This window comes from Falco punctatus (assembly GCF_963210335.1).
Source record: "Falco punctatus genome assembly, chromosome: 9".
In the NCBI taxonomy this organism is placed as follows: domain Eukaryota; kingdom Metazoa; phylum Chordata; class Aves; order Falconiformes; family Falconidae; genus Falco; species Falco punctatus.
In genome coordinates, this window is record NC_137589.1 from 30,990,655 (window position 1) to 31,014,009 (window position 23,355).

A 23,355-nucleotide genomic window follows, 5' to 3' on the forward strand; every position below is an offset into this window, starting at 1 on the left:
CATATAGTTTTCTTCAGTCCAGTTTGATATCTCTCAAGTGACAAGGTTTCCTCAAGCTCTGTAAATAATTAATGCATAAAGCTAAAGCACTTGTAGTATTTGAATCCTCTGAAGGCATCAGTCTCTTATGTGGTTGTTTACGCTCAAAACCCCTCATATTAGTTCCCCCTACTAAAAACCTGAAATAGTTCCATTCACTCACCTCCTGACAGCTGCAGCTGGGCAGATGCACATCAGCCAGTGACACCAGAGTATCAATTGTTTCCAATTCCTGTTGGTAAAAGGTCTGAATTCTGTTTTCTAATAGAAAGCCTTTCACTTTCTCATGCAGCATATTGATTGAGAAATTCTGACCCTCCAGGCCACTACAAGGATACATAAAACATGTCAAAAGACAAGAAATATACTCCTCCATCTGATCTGTTGACCTCACCCACGAATCTTGGTCAAAACTCCAGCATTTTTTACTAGATGCAAGAGGTCTGGTGCACACTAGTTCTCACTTTGGTTCAGCATTATATTACTTTTCTCATATTATGGATAGGTATCTCATCTGTATGGATCATCAATTATCTGGGAGAAAAGCAGGCCTGCTACTGTATGCTATATCACAGTTGGGGCCAATTCTCTCTCTCTCTCTCTCCATAGTTATTACAATAACAAATAAACAGTAATAAAATCCCACACTTTGCCCCAAAACCAGTCTGGATACTGCATTTACCTCTGTCCCTCCTTGGGGCCTTGGAAAGGTTTATCATAAACTTCTCTATAGAGACAGGGAAGCTCCAGCATTCTTGAAATCTGAATATCACACGCAGGATCATCCACTTTATCTGGAGCAGCAAAAAGAACACAAACACTTGGGCAGGACTGCCATACCAATCTTTTAAGCCAGCATACCAGAGGCAGCACAACAGAGCTTCACATGCCAGTATTAAATTGGCAAATTTTGTTCACTGTTGTTTTTATAAAAACAGAACCACAAAAGCCACTCTTGCTTTTACAGTTTACAAGGAGGTAAATGGCCTGCTGTGGTGCATTTCAGATTTGCTTTTGTCTGACAACTTACTTAACTGGAATTTATGATGTCTGTCTACCTTTCAGCAGTCTTTATCCATTAGATGAAGTTAACACATAGTTAGGACAAAATGAAAGCAATTTAGAGGTTATTTGAATTGCATGGCTCTCCAACAAAACAATTTTATTAATACCAGTCCTTGAATGGGTTATATATTCTTAAGTCTTCTGTCTGGAAAGGAGGGTTGAATTCCCTCTCATATGTTAGCTAGAGTTGAAAAATAGACTTTTAATCTGAGCTATACAGGGTTTTTAAAAGACACGCTTCCTTCCACCAAAGGAATCATCTCAGTATTGTCTCTGGAAGATTTCGCTGGGGAAAACCAACTCTTACATAATAGCACAGACACAGAGAAGAGAAGAAGTTACATAACTGGACACTCCTAGGGTATAAACACCAGACTGCAGAATCCTGCTGCCCAAAGAACTGTTAGATACAGGGGCAGCACTGGCATACAGATCTGTGCCTGGCAGACTGAAGATGAGGAACGCTTCTCAAGCATTCTGCAGAGCCAGATAGTTCAGGAGAACCTGGCCTTCAGTAGTACCCATACACTTCAGTGTGCCCATACACTGCTGCCTGCCCACAGAATGGATTATACAGGCTGTTGACAAACAGCAACTTCTTCTCCAAAGCAGCTAACACTCTTGATGAAGCATGACATAAAAGGTCAACTCCCTTTCCATGCTGTTCTACTTCAACACAAAGAAAACTGAAGAGCAAGTCACTCTCACACAGATACCCAACCACAGTATCTGCATAGTATTCTTGTATGTTTGCCAGTAATCTTTTATAGATTTCCCAGGAATGCCTCATTTACAAGCAATTTAATCCCACACATTAAGTAGTGTGCCTTCTAACTCTGCTAAAATTGAAATAAAGACATACAGATGAAAATCTCTTCAGAAAATAAGATGTCTGACAATACAGTGGAAATTATTCAATGAATTACGTACAGCTTAGCCCTTCTCACAAATTCAGACAATGATGTTGTGCACATCACAGATCCATAACACTCACAAAAACACGAAGCCTGAATTTCTCTTTGTTGCCTATAGGTTCGGATGTGACCTCTAACCCTCACAACATCCCCAATCTTCAGCTTGGTTTTCTGGCTCACTATTTCTCGGAGTTTCTTCATCTGTTCAAGCACAGTAAGACTGCTGTGTGTGCTTGGATGATCTGTAAGGAGTGAGGGAAAGGTGATCAGGCATTAAGGCCAAGCGGACTGTCCTTTTGCATTCATCCAAACACTTAAACATCACAGAATCACATGTTACTAAAAAAGGCGTAAGGTCCTAGGCATCGTGTCCCGGGTAGCAAAAATTTTGAGTGACAAAGGTAGTTTACAGTATTATATTTATTTAAATAGTTCAGCTGGGGAAAGCATAAAAGGGAGGAGATACCAATTTACCACTGAAACTGTCATAGACTGGTTGCAAAATTGAAACATTAGTTTGAAATGGGTTCTGTCACTTTTTGATTTCGTCATGCTAAGACAGATGAGAGGGGAAAGGAAAGGTCAACTGAACTTTATACATAAAGGACAATTGAGTCACCTGAGGTGGGGCCAAAGTATTCATGTGATACAATTTGATGTCTACACTGAAGTGAATGCACTTTGACAGAACTTCACATTTACCTAACACACCTTTGCAGGGGAGTAAATTCTTCATAACTTAAAATCTGATTAATGATCCAAGTGTCCCTGCTCACAATTACGTAAGGCTGGAAGAAAGTTTCCTGTGCCCCCTAGAAGCTGTTTCCTTTAGCAAGTACAAATTAATTAATTTCCATTAGTAACATAGTGTCCATACAAGCACTGATGACACACATGCAAAATAAGAACATAAGGCTGAAACAAGCAAGCATCCTCAGCCCCTGTTTCATGCAATTCCTTTAATGAATTTAAGTTCCACACAGAACAACCTCATTTGATCGTGGGTCCGCATTACTTTTTTGGCAAGCTGTTCCACAGCATCACCCCTCACAGTGAGAGCTGTCTCCTAGATTCCAGTTGGGGTTGTTTGTACCACTTGTCATATCATTGTTAAATGTAAGTAAGAATTATCTGTCTGCATAAATGGGTTTGTTCCACAGACATAAGAGCTTTTAACTTTTACATCAAGCTTTCCTTTCCCCACTCTATGCATATGTAACCTTAACACTGGCAGATGATACTAACAACTTCTGTTTCAGTAGTATGGGATCAGCTCCATATCAGAATTGTCAATCCACTACATGAACTTTCAAGAATGTCCAAAGTAGAAAGTATTCCATACTTTGATCTATGAAAAATGGTGGGAGAAATAGCAAAGAGAAAGCCAAACATTAAGCGAGTTCTTCTATTATTGAGTGCAGTAATAGTTTAATTTCAAATTAACAATTTTGCACATGTAGAACTTTCCCAAATTGTAAGATTGCTGGCACCCTCCCACTGCATTTTAAGTTACTTTCAAGTTCATCACTGAAGTATATGCATGAGCAGGAGGAAAATATGAATGCAAATGAAGAAGAGACGATGAATCCTGAAACCACTGTATCACAAGTGTGGGGAATTCTATCATGTTGCTGATCAATGGATTGGCTTTGGAAACAGAAGTTGTGGCATGTGGCAGATTTCCAGCCTAGCTCCTCACTAGATGAAGTCACAAGAACCATCAGAAGAGGACCGTCTGCACAATGTCACAGCACAGAACTGAAATACCATATTACTCAGATAAGGAAAAGGCACAACAGGTCATAATGTAGTGGTTTTATTGGCATCACCACTGGACACTACACAAACTAATATGAAACTCCCAAAATAGCCCAGGCTGTAGGATGTGATATCTACAATTATTTTTTTTTTTTTAAAAAAAAAGGAGGCAGCTGAATTTGCTCCTCTGCAAGTTTGATCATTTGCTAAATTACATAAGACAGACATAAGCAAAACTGTACAGCCAAAGGAGGAATTATTTGATAAATTACCTGGTAAAGATGTTTCTGCTGCCATGGGATTTTTCCAGCAGACACAATTTATAACGCCAGTACTATCATCCACTGTAAGAGAAAAATTGCAAGAATTACAGAGTAAGAAAGCAGGTAGTGATGTTCCAAGAACTGAGGATACATAGATACATAGGGAGATAACTGCCAAGGATATCCCATTCCAAACAGTCTGAAAGGGAAGGTGGGTGCTCAACCACTACTTACACTGCTAAAGTAATCCCCACAGTCATTTCAGTCATGGAAGTAGCTTAGCAGCAGATACCAAGCCTATGTGCATGGTCAGCAAAGTAACAGGTATATTCTCAAAAAAATGTCAAGCACAAATTTAAATTATGAGGCTTCAGTACATATATTGGATCCTAAAGGGTTTTAATCTCATTGATAAGGTCTGAAGAAGAATCAGTGCTGAAAGCTTAAGCCAGACAAGTTAAAACTGGAAACCAGGCACAAGAAACAGAAACATTACCATAACAGTGAGAAAACAGCACTTCAACATTGAGGGGTACAGTTATGTGAATAGACTAGGAGTGCTGTTACCTCCAGCTGCACTGGTTGCCATGCTAATATTGTGCACAAAGTCTGCTGGCCTTTCCCATACAAGATGTTCCAGAGAGCAGAAAGGCAGCTCCTCCTCTAGCCAGGAAGAGCAGAGGGACAGTACATGCTTGTGGTTGGTTCTGCTCTAGGCCAAGAATTACCAGCTTAAAGTATACCTACAGGTGGCATGCAAGCCACTTCCGTTGCTGAAAAATCTTAACACCTTCTCCTGAGCAGGAAGCTACCCAGCTTTTCCTGTTTTGCTAGTACCCAATCAAAATAAGTTTTGTGATTTCTGCCCCCGGCGCTGCATGGTCAAGGACAGCACAAAAAGGCAAAACCTAAAGAAAATTAAAAGACTATCAAAAGAATCAATTGTTCTACAGATCAGGACACTGTATACATATGGCACGTCCAACAAACACTCTCTAAATAAAGAGGTACTAAATGTCAACAACAGCAAGGATTGCACTTCATGTCCAGCTAATGCAAACACCTCGCTCCTTGAACGTAACAGCCTCCAAGACTAAGCTTCCACTCTTCATAAATTGGAATCTGCAATTTTCTTTGCCTCCTTAAACCAGATCCATGACTACAAAACTAACAGCAATGTTTACCAGGAAGGTACTGATTGGTACCTGCAGTCGTTTCCTCTGGGAACCATAGCATCAAAGCAAAATACTTTTTTATTGTCTCATGTGTTTTGAAACAATCTCCCTGTTTGGGTGGGGGGGTGTCCAATTTCAAATAATTGTCTTGCCTTCTTGTTTCCTAGTAGCTTAGCTGCACATCCCTAATAACAAACATACAGCATTTAGAAGATGCAGGCAATTCCAAATGCCATCACAAAAGCGTGCTCATCTCACTGCTATAACCCTTTTGAGCTGCTGTGTCTGCAACTATTTCAGCAGCTTTATTTTTGTACCAGAGCATGAATAATGATCTAGCTGGTAGGATTTCCTCTCCTTGGTATAGACAAAAAGCCACTATTTCAGCAGGAATCAGGAGCCTCCATACATCATGCAAAGCCATTCATGCAAGCCAGCAATGGCAGTAAGAAAAAAGGCAGATGACATTTCATTTGTTACATTATTGCAACTTCTAGATGTTCCAGCTTGCAACTGGTTGTTGCACCAACTGGGACAGATATGCTTCCTAAGAAGGGCTTAGCAACAAAACAAGCAAGACTGAAGGATTAGGAGGCCAGACTCCTCCTCATCAATGTAACCTGATCTTGACTACACAGGGAATCTACTAGCACACAGCTCTGAAACAGTTTTCCCAATTGATAAATAAAAGCAGACAACGAACTCCTGAAGCACAGATGAATGAGAACCCTTGCAATTGTATTCTAATTAGACAGAAGAATGTTAATCTATTTTAAATGCACACAAGGGGTCTTCAAGCTTTTGAAAACTTCCTGTGCCACCCTTCCTCATCTCTTTGGGTTTAAACTTTTGTTTAGTTTTTTGTGAGTTTGGTTTTTGGGTTTTTGTGTTTTGTTTGTTTGGGTTTGGGGTTTTTTTGCTCTTATATTAACTATTTAAGGGGAAGCACTCTCAAAGCTACCTGATAAATGAGATATTTGTATTAATTTTTATTTCTTTATGATAAAAAAGGGTATGGTTCTTGTAGGGCCTGTGTGAGCCTACTGAGATCCTGGTAAGAATTTTTTCATTTGTTTTTAAGGCAAGTGCTTTTCAGCCTTTCAAGAGTCCTGGAGTATAAGGAAAACCACATGTGATGTTTGGTTTTGTTAAAAATAAAAAAATAGGAAAAAAAAAGGTCAGAAAGGTGCATTAGCTAAAATATGAGCTTGTTCAAAGCCACACTTGAATTAGATATCCTTATCCTAATTGATCATAATAATAAATAATAATAGCAATAAACAATCAAAAAATGTCAAAACCAGGTTTTACACAGCATGTAATTTATCTATTTATTTTTTAAGCCAGGAAAGAGTCCAATTACTCTCTTTTGCAATTATTATTTTGTCACCAGTTCTGGTTGTACAGATTTCGGTACAGAGAGGACCTAAGATTCTCTTAAAATGAGCAGTGTGTATTCTGTAGACAGGTAAGAAACGAGGGAGGGACACAGCAGCAGCAACACAGGCATTTCAGTTCTCCACCAGAGAAAAAGTACAAAGGGGGAACTGCTTTTTAAGTCGCTTTTAAACAGATGGTAAGTGAGCAAGCACTGAGCACCGTGCAACGCTCTGACAAAATGCCTGCTCTGTGACTCACCAAGCAGAGTCTGTTGAACTGAGAGATGCAAGAAGTTACAAGCAGGAAACAGTCTAAGAAGTTCGGTTTTACGCAGGTGGAGTCAGCCTGCCTGAAAGAGAGGGCAGGCTGGGGAGGGGCACCCTGGCAGGTAGCCTGAAAGCTCAAACCAGGAACTGCTGGAACAAAGAGTGGAGTTGGATGTGAAAGGACAGCAGGAAGCCAGGCTCACCGAAAGGTCGGCTGATCTCACACTAAGGCCTTAATTCCACTACTCTGCAGTTTCTTTTTATTTCTGTTCCTCCATTTTCTGCCCCAATCAAACATTTCTAGCAAGTTTACATTTGAACTAATGCTGAGAGCAGTGTGGGAAACCCTTGCCCATAGAATTGGTTTTGCCTTTGTCATTTTGATTCTGTCTTCCTCTGTTCTCCTGAAGTCATAACTACATTTGCATACTAGTGCAATAAAAGAATAATAGCTGACGTTCAATTTGCATTTCAACACTTCATTACATCATCAATCACATCTCCGCCTCTTAACTCAGGTACTTGTTTAGCCTGTGCTACTTCAAGTGCCAGAGAAACTTGTGTTTTGAAATATTTACTGTGCATTATTTAGCATAATGGCAGGGTAATAACAAACATCCAAAAGTTAGACTTAAAAAAAAAAAATCTAGAAAATATCCACTCTAAGAAACTTACAGGGACATTTCTATAGAGCACAGAGTCAACTCCAAGCAGCTGCACCAAGTGCCGGGTATGCTACATGCAGTAGCAGTTAAGGGGACTCTGCAGCAGTATGATGCAACTGCAGGTGTTGTGGAAGCTGGGACCTGGTTAAGCTATCAGCTGTACCTTCACAATACTCCTATGAGTCAGGGGGGTGTTGCTGACTCGATTTTCTAAGTGAGGGAATTGGGTAATAAGAGGTGCTCTGTGACTTACCTCCATCAGACAGAAACCCATGTCAGAGAAAGATACTGGACATGAGTCCATCAAGTGCTTTGACAGGATCTATGCATTTGGCTCACCCTTCCTACTGTGAGATGACCTCCCTCACCTTTTGAAACTTGCCACATCACCACTACTTCACTCTGCTTTTTCACCAGAAGAAAAAAAATCAGCTGAACAGAATGACAATCAGATGTTGCCATGTTAATAAAATAGTGTGAATATTGGAAAAAGTAACAGGGAAGAGATAACTCCCAGCTGGTGCTGGCAAGGACTGGTACTACAATGCTTGAGTTAGATTTGCTAAGACTCTTATGCATCTAAATATAAACAAGCTCCTAACTGCTATTAAAAGCTGGCTCCAAGATACGACAAAACATACAAGTCAAAACGGATTTCTAATGTTCAAAAAAATGAAGAAGTAACTTCTATTTGCAGGCACCGTTAAATCTGTTTATATCTGAACAAAGGAATTGCATGCATATATATATATATATCTCAGAGGAAGATGGAGTCCAGTGGCAAAGCAATACCCAAAATCAAGAGTTGCTAGATAACCCCAAGTGAATCAGTTACTCTGTTTTAACTGTTTGTTTCTCTGCTTTTGAAGTGGACATAAACCCGTAGCTTCTGTAAGTTTGCTAAATAACCTTAGCTGCAGAGATAAGAGCACAGTAGTTTCAAGAACAGACAATGATCAAATAAGGCAACCTTTAAGCTCTAACGGTAACTAAAGTTAGAAGACTGGTAAGTGCAAGAAGAAAGAAAGAAACTTTTCTTACCTCCACAACTATAAAAGGCATCTCGCTCTCTCATTTGAACCACTATCCCGACAACATCCACCTGTCTTATTGGATGTCCATTATAAAAGAATATACCTAGACAAAGAACATTCTTGGTAAGTGTAACTATTTTTTTCAACATCTTACTTTACATAGTCACATACAGTAAATATGTAAGAAAGTATAGTTTTTACTGATATCTTAAACTTGACAATGCCTGGATCAGTGAGAACTGGTAACACCAGAAGGAAGAACTACCAGCTCTACTTAGGATACCAGAAGCTTGCTTTTGTAGAGTGTCAGAACTTTATTAACCTCTTGTTTTCTCGCACATTCGCATCTGAAAAACAGTTTGCTGCAGTCATTAGGGGTTTTCTAGGGTTGTTTTGTTTTGTTGTTTCATTTTTATTTGGTTTTGGTGGGGTTTTTTTTGTTTATTTGTTTTTTCCCCATCTTCATCAGGCTTCAGAATAAATAATAGAACACAACAGAAGTAGTTTGAGCTTCTCACAATGCAGCTATCCTGATTAAGGCAAAGCAGTCAAAAGGAAAACTAACATAATTCTGTCTTTCATTTCTAAAAGAACAGGAGCCACGGGAAGCAGGGGAGAGAAACATCCCTCAGATAGCAGAGTACACTATGCAGTCATTATGGACAGCATCTTTAACTTCAGTTTCTGAAATAACGTGTTCGAAAACCATCCCCTCAAAACTATTTCTGTGCATCTATAAATATGACTTTAATAAGAATAACACATAAAAACATGTCCAGGAAACAGGGAAAAATCAGAGCCCAGTGGACTTTGACAGCACTGAGGTTGCCACATGCTGCAATTCCTTTTAGGAGAGTAACAAATGTTAACAAACACCAATGTAAGAATGATAAACTGAAGCTTCACAGTCCACTAGCAGGGTAATAAGGCAACAAGCTCCAGACATATCCTGGGCTAGCTAATTCTCAGTCAATGTGTTTTCTTCAGTTTTCAAATACTGCTACTTTACTGAAACATGCCATCTGGGATGTTCAATAATTGTCTTCTAAAAACTAGATAACTCAAGAGACTCGGAAAGGAACATTTGCCTCCATAGACTGTGACAAGTTTTATTCTTACAAAAGGAAAGAGAAACACTGCAGCAAGGGAGTCAGAAAAATGTTCTGTATTAAAAGAAAAAAAAAAATCAAAACCTAAATCCAAGAATAACTTGTCCTACATAGCTGCTAGCCTTCAATGAGCTTGGAATTAACTTTCATCATGTAAGACAGACAAAAACCCAAAACTCAAGTGATCAACCAAGCAGCTGATAAACAGTAATTTTGTTCATAAAAAAATCCACTGCAATGTTTTGAGGATGCATCTATCACTGTCATCTTAGAGCTGGCTATACTAATCGTGCAGTCACTGCTTAGGTCTGGTGTAGAGAATGGTTAGCAGGTCTGTCCACCTTTCTCTCATTCCATTTACCAGGACACCAGTAAACACTGCTATAGAAACCCTCAATGGAGATGTTCCCAGTGTATATAATTATTCACTAAGCCTTACAAAACCTCTATAAAAGAAGGTCTGGGTCAGTTTCAGGGTAAGTCAGTGGAGCAGAGACTCCAAGCTCCTGACTGTGCAAACAAGCAACATGTTATTATGTTCATCTCTCAGTTAGTAAACAGAGTTTTGGCAAGTGACAGAGACCAGATAAATCCAGTTCTCTCCATCCCCATAAATTCACATGGGACTCCACCCTTACTCTCTGAGAAACTACCTGAACTAATTTGAAAGATGAAATCATATTTACATTAGTAGTTGTTGAACTTGACGATTTCAAGGTGTAAATTGTTTCTCCTGCTAGCTTGCTTATTCAAATTACGTTCATATTGGTAGCAATACAAATACACTAAATATTTGAAGCTATGTGCAAGCACATTCAGTCAATGGTTACTCCCAGTAACCCAGCAAATGACACTTACATTAATATGCTTGTTACCACAACAGGAAGCCACAGCAGCAGTATAGGGGGCTATAGATATAAAGCTCTCTAGGGCAAGTTCTGGTCATATCTTTACCAGCATTACAGAGCACTGAGCTGTTTGCCACGGCTTTAATTATTATTACCTTCTTTTAGGCTATTTGTAGCTTCCTTCATTTGGTGATAAGCTGTTACAATGCAGTGGTGCATGATTAACTCTGAGAAAAGCTCATTTCCATGATATGATTATGTGTTACAACCAAGTTTGCGAGTTTGACACCCACTCTCATTTCAAGGTCTCTAAGACAACACAATTGCTGTTTTTATCTGGGAGGTTTTCCAGTCTTCTTGTCAACATTTATAGCAGTGGAGTAATTGGCCAGGTTTATTGCTTTCCTCTGTGATGTTTTAAGGGATTAGTCATTGTGGCATCAAATTCTAATGCATAAAAATGGAAAGAAAAAACTTACTAGGTCATTCAGTCCATTTCCTTAGGGCCAATGCAAGACCGTTGTGTACAGTAAATTCCTGGCAATCTGTACAGTCAGGATACAAACAATCCCAGTAAAGGGCATCCCACCTTTTTCCTGGGAAGGCTGCACTACAGTTTAGCAAATCTCACTCTAAGGATGTTTTTCCTGACATTCAGTCTGTGTTTCTTTCCATTCCTCCTAGTTACAACCCTTTTGTTTTGCACTCATTCATTCTTAATTACCGTTACTTAATGACTGATTTATAGCCAATCATATACTTAGCTTCAGCTGGTTTTCAACAAATCCATTAAAGGCAGGAAATACTGACAGCAAACACCTACCTTCTTCCTTCCCCAAAAGATACTTTTTAAGTGTTTCTGTTGTGCTATCATTTGTTGCCAATAAATAAGATATGCTGAAAAATGTCTTGTTTGGTATATATATAGCACCAGGAGAATGAACAAAATTCAGGATGTTTGTTCTATGAAGTTTCATTTTATTCTTTAAAGTCTGGTTTAGAAAATTATACGGGATTGTAAGCAAGCCTAGCTGTGCAGAACACCAGATGCACAGGAAGTGGAGAAAACTCACATGCACCAACTTTAAAGGCTGGTATCTTGACATGACAGATCTTGACACTTCCTTACAATCAACTTAGGCAAAGAAAAAAAAAAAAAAAAAGCAACAACAAAACTGGAAGTTCCTGACACAGAAGACAACACACTGAAGGAAATGAATAGAAAGGGAAGTGAAAAGGGAAATTCAGGTAATTTAGAGGCAAGAAAAAAAGAGAGCGGGATGGTGCTTTCTAGGACTCTTCCTGCTCTTGTGAGATGCTTGTTGATGTTTATAAGTTTAATTCTTTTTAATATATTTTTGCATCCAAACTACAACCCTATTCTGCTGACATAGAAGTGCTTTGTATTTTGTTTGAAAACAATTAAAATGTCTCCAATTTAAGCAGGAACATTTTTTACCAGATGCATTTGCTATACCAGTACTTCTATAAGACTTCACACTTTAAAAAGACCTCTAAGTACTACTCTAAGTACTACTCACTCTAGTGCAAGCATCAACAACAGACTGTAGCCTAATTCTTGCAATGGATTTAAGACAAAAATCTCCCATCATGTTAAATAACAAACAAGTATATATACTGGGCTTTGCAGTTTGTGAAGTCTCTATGTACATAAAAATGATTATGAGAAGAGCAAAAAACCACCAGTCCTTCATTTCTGCAAGAATAGCACTTTGGTTAGCCTTGCTGTTAAAGAAAAATAAGCGAGTAACAAAACCTACAAGGCAGAACATATTCAAAGAGCCAAACAGATGTACTTCATCTCTGTGGAGGAAAAAGAAGAAAACACCCAAATAAAACACCAAAACCAAACCGAAACCACATACTCCGCATAGGGTTTACTTCTTTTCCTCATTAATTCTAAATTTTTTGGGTTCCTCCCTGATAATGTTGCACCTTATCAAGCTTCAATTTGGAGAAGTGAATGCTTCTACAGCAGAAAACATACTGCAGTCTATTTGAAGTCTTTTTAGTGAAAACAGAAATTCAAGGTCAGACCCGTGTTCCTTTAGACAGACACATGGTTGATATTGGCTGAAGACCAGCAGGAAACAGACTGCAAAGTATACAGTTTCCAACAATGGTTAGGAAATAAAAGGTGTAGTATAAGATTCAGCACAGATGCCAGAATTTACAATATGGTTGTTCAAATGTATAAAGAATGTCATACATCTATCATATCTAGAAATCAAGCAGACAAAACCTGTATCTGTTTTACAATATATTAATATCCAGAGGAAAAAGCAAAACACATACACCAAACATCATCAACTGTCAAAATTTTGCAAAAAGGCATAAAATCCTTCTCAGATGTTGTAGAGACTGTAGAAAGATATAACACACATGTCCAGAAAGGACCAGCATTTTTAGAATTAACTTTATCAGAATATAACAAGTACTACCATGCAGAGGGAACACATTACAGTAATGTAAAAGAGGTTCTGTATCATATATATGAGAGGAAAAAAGGCATCAGGAGACACACAATTTTATTTTTCACATATACTCCAAGTGCGACCTGATGTTCTTAGAACTGTTAAAGATACTAATGTCACTTAGCTTAGGGGCATGGAAAATTACTGGGTTTTGTGAAGCATTCTGTAATCCCTTGATAAAAAGCACAACATAAATCAATTATAATTCTGTGTGCATCGTAATCAGCACATATAAGTACATACCTGGCACTTGTTTAGATTCTCTCATTTCTTTTATATCTTTAATATAGAGTCTTGCAAATGCAGAAAATACAGGATCCATCCCCCAGTGCAGAGAAGGTGTCTCTTCTTCATACTTCCTGATTTCAGACTGCATTCAAAACCCACACTCAAAACCTGAACACAGAAGAACCTGTAAGAGTTGTTCACATGTTCCAACTGAATGAAAAAAATAGCTTGTGATTTCATACACAATAACCAGCAGAGCTGATGAAGACACAAAGGAACTTATCTAATAATACAATGTTATCCTTGTGTCACTACATGAAATATTCAAAGTATCAATACTGATGATTTACTCTTAAGTACTGAGACAGGACAGCAACAGCATTTTGCCCAGCTCCTTCAAATGTAATAGAATTTCAGGGATTTCTCCTCTGTGGAGCCATAAATAGAGAACCAAATAAACACTTCTTTAGAAGAGCAGGATTGCGGGATACTAATTGGTTACTTTCTGTTCATTCAGTTACTTTTCTCCCCTCTCGTTCTCTTTCCCTTCCATAAAATAATTCTCCTCACTGTTCATCCTGTGCTTTATTGCAGTGGTGTGGGAGGCTTATTTTATACAAGGCAAAGCCAGTCAGCCCTTCTTGTTTTGGGCATACCTTCTCCAGTAACTTTGTAATTATTACTTTCCCCTTTTACTGCTTCAGATTTCCCTGTTTAATGTCTGCTATCTTCTGCCATTACCACGGCCAATTCTTTGCTTATCACAGAGCTAATGTCAAAAACCCCAACACTCAATTCAGGAAGGAACTTTGTAGAGATTTGGAAGCTGAATATACTTATTAGCTTCTCCTGTATGGATAGCTAAATTGTTTAAAGCTCTGCAGGTCACCCTTGAAGGGGTGTCAGCCACTTAGAGCTGCAGGGCAAAGCAGACTGATATTGAATAGTGTGTAATAGGGCTGAGATTTGGCAGCTACAGTCTCCTGAGAGGGAGCAGCTCCCTGCTACAGGTTGCCAGTGATCTCTGTAGTCCTCAGGAGACACTTTCAGCTACTGATGTGGAGGCAGCACACCTTGAATATCACGAGAGCATCTTGCTTCTTCAAGAAACAACAGAGCTCGCATTTTGCATGATTTCTGTTTTCACACTTAATGTTTAATTTGAGGCAGGAAAAGAGTGTAGCGCTACATGCTACAGCATTGCTGACATCTAAACTGGGAAAAGAGCTGCAGATGACAACTATATTAATTTCCAATTTTTTAAAATTATTTTTTTAAAAAACAACACATGGTTAGTGATATTTCAACCTTCCTTAGACTGGTCATTTGTTTTGTGAGATGTTGAAAATACTTGATTTAGTCAGTTCCACCCATCACTTCACCTTCAAGTAACAAACTATTTAGTTTTCTTTACACCCCAACTTATGTCTGTCTCCCCACTACAGGCAGCTTTTCCCAATATATCCCTTTTGCACAGGCAATGTCTACTCAAATGTCTCACCATCCGTTTCTCACTCAAGCCTCCCCATGAAGCATGCTTTTTCTGCTGCTGAACTGCAGGCATCGCTCAGCAGAAATTTATAAACTAAGCTGTTAACTGTATGATCTTAATAATATAAAGCTGCTATTCCTCCATATGGCAGTTCTCCAGTTGCTTGCTATAGTCTATGTCAAATTTAGACCATAAACTTTCCCAAGCACACACATAGCTTGAACCTGTATTTTACTTAGCATGATGATTTTCATAACAGTATTAGTCTTCCTCATCCCTCTTTTTGTTTGCAGTGTCTAGTACAAAGTTGAAAAATACATTTAGCCCAACAAAAGGTCATGTCGAATGAGAATCTACACATCAATTGATAAATATACACACTATACTCAATCAAGGTTAACAGATAATTGGTTGGAAAAAAGAAAACCACTGCTGGTCAGTGTCATCCTGCCTCCCATCCACAAACAGGAACTTTCAAGATATAGTTTTGTCCTTAATAGTGCTGCAGTCCCCAACTATTCACTTTTAGCGGCACTTTTCCCCTGACAAGAAACATGGATACAAGCAGAGCCTTGTTTGCGAAGATCATCTTTTATACAAAGTAATATTCCATTCTGCACCACGCCTCCCAACTGAACTCATGGTTACAGATTCTGTCACAGCTCGGCACCTTCTTTTCTCTTAGACAGATGGCAGACTGAGATAACAAGCCAAAAAGAGAGAACTGGGTAACAAGCATGTAACTTCTTGTACTGTGTGTAAAAAGCCACTCATTGGAGTAAAAAGCAGAAGTCACCCCTGCACCTGTGTACATCTGAGGGGAAATCAATGAAGCAGTGTCACTGGAGATTAAAAATACCTGCATTTTGGTGTGTAAACAGCTATCAAGCCTGAAATGCCCAACTGTTAACAGATCGATAGCCAGAAGTCCAAACAACACCTCTAGCCTCAATGAAACATCTCCCCAAGTCTTTTAATGCTTCCCTGTCCTGAAGGGAGAAGGATTTCTGCAGCAAAAACTCTTTTTCTCTCTAAGTAACTACTGGAAGTCAAATATCAAATTCTGGAGCTTCTTCTAGCTCCCAGGTCTTGACAAAAAGTAAATCACACTCCCAGTGCTATGAAGGCGTCACAAGATTTCCCCAAGTCCACAGGACAAATCTGAAGTCATGACTTACAGACACTCCATCCACACCAGGCTGGAACAGTGAAACCATACTGCAGCCACCCACTGATTTCAACACTGTCTGACAGGCATATGAAGAGCATTCTGCAGCGCAGCCTCCCCTTCCCGCTTCATGGTCCCAAGAGCCCTCCCAACCCCTGCCACTACCCAAAACCAAGCCCATCTTCTCTTCTTCCCTCCTAAGTAGCCGGTCGGTAGCCATATTTGAATAATGACCTGTTTAAAGCCAAAAGCTTGTGGCCCACTGGGAGGAAAAGATATTTACTGCTTCCTGGACTGCTTGCCTCCACACACTGCTATTACCAGTTTAGTTTTCTCATGGTGTTAATAGCAGTGGTCTTTGTGCTCCTATAGCAAAGGAAGATGTTAAGTCAGAGAAGCAACCCTTTCCAAAGTATCTATTTTTCAGTTAGTTTCCAAGCTTGTTTCAGGCAGATTGATAGTATTAGAAAACACAATTCTTACAAGGCAGATAAAATTCTTCCAATCAATTTTTCTTTTGCTATATAATAGTATTTTCCCATAACATTTTCTTAAGTTGGCACAGGAAGCCTCTACATCCCAGGCAGAATATCCCAGGGGTTAATTAATTAGTGAGTCATCCTGGCAAAAGTGGAACTTGCCATTATGCCAGAAGTGTTTCCAGCTCTTAACTGGAACCGTTGGTGATATGCTATCTGCAAGGAAGATAACAGCTACCCTGTACAATGAAGATCCAAGGGGCAAATAGCAGGCATTGTGGAGATGCACAGCATTATCATCAGTGAGAACACAGCTAACGAGACAATTCTTAACAGATATTATACGTACAAATGTTTAAGGATTAAACTAGCTTTTGCTAAAAGACAGTGATAAGGCTTAGCAATACAAACAATACAGAGTCCTAGCAAAAGGTCATCCCTTTCTGCAACTTACTTTAAATGCAGCGTAATGACCTTACATTTGCTGTAGTGCAAGGAATTCAATCCTGCCGCAGGAGAGAAAAAAGGCAAGAGAAGCATCTGGTCCATAAGTTTATAAGATATCTGTATTCTATTTTGACCTCTGTATAAAATAACTCCAAAGAATGGTTATAAAGGCAAAAATAAAATTAAGTTCTGCTATGTGGACCACTTCTTGGGAAAACAACTCTGTTTCAAAGGCAAAAATCTAAAGTTTACAGAGTAGTTATCTAAGTACAAATAAACAAAAAGCATCAATTTATTAACCTGTTAAAATAAGGTTGTCTCTTTCACCTACAGCTATCAATGACAGTTTTCCTGACTGTACTGACAATTAAACCAAGTCCATAAGCCTCAGAGTTATCTTGTGAGCTCAGCAAGGTATTATCCTAAAAGGGAAATAAGGGAAACCAAGGAAAATTGGCAGCCTTCCCAACACTGCCACCACCCAAAACCAAGCCCATTTTCTTTCTTCCCTCCCAAGCAATCTACCTGGTAGCCTTGTTAGAATAGTTCCCCATTTAACATCCAATCTGGCCAATAAACTTCTTGACTCCTCTTCCTGTGTTCACCTTGTATCTTTTTAAAAAATGGTAAATGATTAAGAATTGGTGGTCTTCCAATCCCAGTGAAAGGAAAACTCTGAAGAAGAGTATCTGTTTTAACATTTCCTGTAGTCTTTTCTCCAAGTGTGATTAACAACCACAGCTCTTGGAGAAAATTCTTAGTTCAAGATGAATCGTTTGGAGCCATTGAAAATGTATCTTGCCAGCAGTTGTCTGCAACTACTAGCAGACCACTGTAAAGATTCTCAAGTCAGCTGTGAAGCAGAAGCAGAGAATATTTACCCACCAATATAGGCAGCTTAAACATCCTACCAGGCATTCACTCTTCTATAGTAGTGCTGATGATTTAACAGCTGAGGAGCTGCTTCCTGTGTAAGACCTGCCAACCCAGTGCATTAAAACAATGTAAAGTCACCATTGGTTTACTTGAATAAATCAGGCTACAAACTGTGGCTGTTAAAGAACTGCTTCATGGGTCAGCCATCCCTGCCACAGAGAAAGCAACTTGTGGAAAGAGGAGCAGAGTCAACAGCTGGATTTTGTAACAAACTCTCTCATCTGAATTGAACTCATATGTGTTTCAGTCAACACCCTTACGTGAAAAATGACTGTTATTCAATTCTTCACGATCAGCAGAAGCAATTCCAGCCTGATAAAGCTAAAAACATTTCTTTAATTAAATATGGTGGTTTTAATTACCCAAGGCCACATAAAACATTTTAAATTAAGAACAAACAAACCCAGTATCTTATTATACAATTAGAACTTAGTGAGCTTGAAAGTAAAGCCTTTGGTTACAAACAACATGGAATAGATTCTAAAAACAAAACTCACCCATAGACTTTTTACAAATACATAATTAAAAGAAAGTTTTCAACAACAGTGACAATACCAAAATACATCACTGAGACCAAAATACATCACTGAAGGAGAAAAAAGGCTCCTGAAAAGACGAAATCAACTTTACAGCTGTTTGAAAACTATCCAACCCTAAAGATAATGTCCATTTGGATACACTTCCTACCTGATGATTCTATTAAAAATCAAGGTAGGGTATGCACTTTTAGTCTTTCCTAATAAACTACCTTCTGCTGCTGCTCATGCAAAGTCCTGTAAGTTCAGATGCTACATGCTGCAACAAGCATCAGTAAGGGCACTGCATGTCTTGTAGGTCTTACATACAAGGCAACTACAATTCCAATTTAAAATAATTGTTTTGAAATAAAGAGAACTAGAACTCCTCTGTACTTCCAGAAGTTTAGCGGTTCCTGAGATGTGACTTGTACAAGTGTTAACATTTTTCTAACCTCCTGAGATAACACATTTACCAAAAAGAATTACAGAATTTTTCTTAAAGATACTGCTTGAAATTTTAAACAACATATGTCTTTTAGACATAGATATTAGATTATATTACAGTACACTTCCCCCGGCAAGGGAAGATGGTGCAAGACAAAAGACCCATCGTCACAAACTTTAGCCAGTAGGGAATCTATCATCAACATCAAATGGTATTGCCCACAATGCCTATAATAATCAGGATATAGATAGGAGGAAAAAAAAGTGCCTTGTTTTTTCAAGAAACTGACACCACTACTGTGTAATAGTCTTCCTGTGAAGTTGATGTCTCCATGTCATAACTTGTAATGTATTTCCCTCTCTGTTTTTTCCTTTCCAGAGCACTGCCTAGAAATCCTTCTGGACAGGTGCATGTGGCTGCAGGAGACCAGACAGACTGGCTTCTCCAACATAAACAGTCTTGGAAGGAAGGGGGACAAAGCTGGCAGCTCTAGGGTGCCTTCTTTGGCATCACAATTTGGTTTATATGCAAGTTAAATTTGTAACTATGTTTTGGCACCCAATTTTCCAAAAGCATGATTCTGGAAAACTGACAAGGAAGTGTGCAATGAAATAAACAGTAGAAGTAGCTCCTTCTGATCCTTGTCCCATGTATTAGTCACAAGATATTTTCCTATGTATCAAGAAATCAGCAAACCACTCAACAGACCAGTAAACTAGCTCTATATGTTTGTCACAGACAGATGTAAGCTCACCGTAAGTAAGGTAGCAGTAGTCACTACTGATATTCAGAAAGCTTCACTTGCTATATATATTTTAAAGCTATTGGATAATCATGCTGAAGCACATTCTTCAACTAATTCTCTAATCTGTCTTGAGTGAGGGCAGGAGGAAGTCTATGAAGATGATTAATTCTCTCTGAAAGCTCTTAATCACCCACAGTGTCACCAGAATGAGCTGAGCTGCTGAAAGGACATTCTTTCACTGGTAAAGAAGGTTCCCAGTTATTAGTGTGAAATAAAAAACAAACAAAACTAAACCTAAATTATTTCTTATAAGTAAGTTTGCTGCTTGGAAAAACAGCAGTATGGATTCTTTAGTAGCAAACAGGTTCTTGGCAAAGGACTTTTTTTTGTTGTTGTTATAGATACATGTAATTTACTGATCCAACATAATGGAGTATTAACTCATTCAAGTCAACTAACAGAGCAGAGAAAATAAAACGCAATTCACCCCAGCTTAAGGCAACACAGCTAGCTTTCCTACTTTGGTATAGCAGTATAAAATAAATTTAGTGCCACTTCTTGAATGAGCATTTTAAATTTTCAGAAATTTGGGTAGAAGTGGCAAGCATTGGTTAAAAGTTTTCTGAAGCTGTTTGGCCTGTGAACTCCACAACAATGCTGACTCAATTTCTAGAGACAAGTTTTCCTGTCCATTTCTCTCCCTCCCCTTCAAATTAGTTTATGCATCTGGTGTAAATTAAAACAGCCTCTGGAATGAGATCAGAATTTATACGAATATTCACAGCACAACACAACACTCCATTACAACCAGAGACTTCAAAATAATTAACCTACCATTTGGTCTAGGTACACAGTTGTAATAAAGTTTTCAAAATATTCCCAGTACACACCAAAACATTAGATTATGACAGACCTGCTTAACGTTCTGAAATCAATTTAAATTTTTCCTTGCTATACAAGTGAACCTTTTAACTACATCAGAACACTGTGAGGCTGTGCTTGAAACACGGTGTCCAAATAGCACTGTTGTTGGTATATACAAAATAACTCAAATCAGACTTTTTTTGAAGCCTCAGATCCAACTAGGACAATCATACATTTTGTGAGCATAACTCATTTTGAGCTCTTTTGGAAGGTTGAGCCCCAACTTACTGTTCTTAGAAAAACACATATAGTTGGCTTGACACTTTTCTATCTCCATTTCTAGACTGGCTGCGTTTGTTCCTTGTTTGGTTGGGATTTTTTATGCTTTACACAAAATTATTAATTTCTCCTCCAAATAAAGACTCATCATGCTTCCTGTCTGAAGGCACTTTTGTAGAAAAAACTTTAGACATTCCAAAAGACAAACCTGTGCAAAATTAAAGGCAGCAGAAAAAAAAGAATTGAGACTATATACATTATTACAGTATCCTTTTTTTCCTGAAGGAAGTTTGGACTATCATCCCACATAAGAACAAAGCTTTTCTTATGCTTTTCTAATGCTCCTCACAAAGGTCCTCTCAGCCAACATCTAGGAAAAGTATCAAAAGGATGAGGGTTTTTGTATCAAAAATGGCACAAATCACAGCCTGACATTCTCTAAATTTCTTTAATAACTGTGTCTCCTTTCTGAGGACTAGAACTTTTATACTTGAAATCAATCACAGGATTTTGGTCACACCCAGGCTGCTCTGACCTACAAAACCAAGAAGGTGCATAATTTGTTGATTTCTTAAGACAAATTGTTCTGCACAATCTCTTATACTGCATTCTATGAACTTTGAATAATCTGAAGAGTAGTTTCTTCAAAAGCTGGCTCATCATCCCTTATCTTCAGCTGCTAAATTCTATTAGGAGTTGTTAAAAATCCAGAGACTTTGTCCTCTATTAACTTTTGGGTTAGCAATTTTTGTAATTCTCTGAGGACGTTCTGAAATAATGAGGATCTTACAGATGCTCCCTCTGAGGTCTGTCCAAAATCTCATCACTGAGAGCTGCTACAGGACTGATACAGAACAGACCAAAACTGTTCAGGAATACCTGTCCTGAGACATGAGAATCTTCTTAATGGCTTCCTTTCTATGGAGCGAAGAAGGCTAGACTTTGCTAATGATGATTTTTGCTCACCTTTAAGACAGGAAGGCAACAAATGAACGTAATACTATTAAGATTCTTGAAAGAAAATACTTCACCAATGACTGTGGCTGCAACTTCTTACATTCCCTACATGAATCACTGTCACAGCTAATATAATGAAGTCACTACTATTTCCAACTTCTTCATATGTAAAAAAAAAAAAAACAAAAACAAACCAACAGCCTTTTGTAAACAGATTTAAGTGTCTCCTTAGCTGCATCTGAATAGATGCCACTCCCTATCTCATGCTTCTGAAAGCAAGGCACTCCTGTATACTGCATCCAGGAAAATATATTGTAGCTCAGCCAGAAGCCACGAGAATTATTTTTCCTATAGGTAATTTTATTTTCTGCTACAGAAAATTCAGTCCACTTAATGTAATGGGCTTTTCCGTCGTAATCCATAAATATTGTGCAGTATAATCTAATACATAATTTTGCAGATGAGATGTTAGATTAAATGTCTTTTCTATAAAAAAAAATAAATTCTAGAGTACTCAAGACAAAAAGCGCATCACATCACAGTACTCTGTTTTCTTATAAGCAGGTCCTAGTGCCCGAAGTTTACATATACTATTGTTTAACACACAATAGCTGCTGTTTGCCTTAACAATTAACACATTATTACAGCTCCACACATTGCTGCTGTACCAAGAAGAGATCCTACATAAAACCAAATTCTACCTTACAACACACAGTAAACTATTCTTTTGCCTCAAAAATGAGAAGTACACAATTGCTTATAAAAATCTAGGTAAAAAGAGAAGAACATTATACATACAGAAACTGTTTGAAACATGGTTGTAATATAAAAATAAGATCTTTCAATGAAAAACTGCTGTTTTCTCCATAAAATCAGTTTATATTTTAAAGTTTAGCTTTGCATTAATAAACAGTTGGTATCTAACATTCTAAATGTTATTTCCCCTTTTTGCTAGTAGACACGTCTCCAATGTTATCCCACTGCAAAGTCTCTCTTTGGGATATTACTAAAGAGTCAGTAGTTTTCAGCGCTATCTTTTTGTCAGATTGTCCTTTTTTATGTGTGTGCGTGTGTGTCTGTCCGCAAGATGTTCCCTACTTTTCAGTATGGTATATTTTTAATAATAGTTGTAGAAGATATAATAAACTTTCTGCTTATGCTTACCCCATAACCAGGACTGGGTTTGCTGGCTGGTTGGCCAGCCATAATAAAAAACAGATTTAAAAATAACTCATTTTCATATTACAGAACAAGTTATTCAGTCCCAAGATTCCAGAGCTGATCAGAATCATAAGAGACACAATGGCCATTCTGGCAAAAAAGGTTCCTGGCAAACAGAGGAAGAAATTCAGGATTTGCAGCAAGAAAAGCAGCAATACTTGGGGGGTTTTGTTCAGACATTTTTTGTGCCAGTATTGACTGAATGCAATACTGAGATGCAAAGCTATCTTTATCCCTTAATAAATTTCTAATCCTAGCTGCTATGTGAACTAATGCAAATTTGAAAGCCACAAACAAAAAGAGCAAATCAGCTCATGACTGCTATGCAAGAGGAAAAGGTCTAATTACCATCTGGAGGAAAGACAAACATGGTGAAGCATTTGTAATACATGCTTTCATGTGACTTAACTAAAACTTCTAATAGCCATCAGATGGAGAGGGCTCTGCAAGTTTTAAATACTTTGCCTTGTGTTCATTTACAGCTTTGATCAAAAACATTTAACTTTAAATGAAACATAATTTCAGATTATTAAAATTGTTAGAAAGAATACAGCATTATAACAAA

The 23,355-nt window shown here is 38.2% G+C and overlaps 1 protein-coding gene across 1 annotated transcript in view; it reads right to left on the reverse strand.

Annotated features, from left to right (window-relative positions):
• The window catches only part of STN1 (STN1 subunit of CST complex), a 54,066-nt gene that overhangs the window by 24,494 nt on the left and 6,217 nt on the right, over window positions 1–23,355 (reverse strand). Inside the window, exons 2-7 of the mRNA XM_080402566.1 lie at window positions 13,255–13,407; window positions 8,567–8,662; window positions 4,049–4,120; window positions 2,099–2,260; window positions 722–833; window positions 203–365 (exon numbers count right to left, since the gene is read on the reverse strand). Of these exons, the coding sequence (XP_080258692.1) occupies window positions 203–365; window positions 722–833; window positions 2,099–2,260; window positions 4,049–4,120; window positions 8,567–8,662; window positions 13,255–13,387 (738 nt within the window). The 5' untranslated portion in view covers window positions 13,388–13,407. The remainder of the gene's footprint in view (window positions 1–202; window positions 366–721; window positions 834–2,098; window positions 2,261–4,048; window positions 4,121–8,566; window positions 8,663–13,254; window positions 13,408–23,355) is intronic.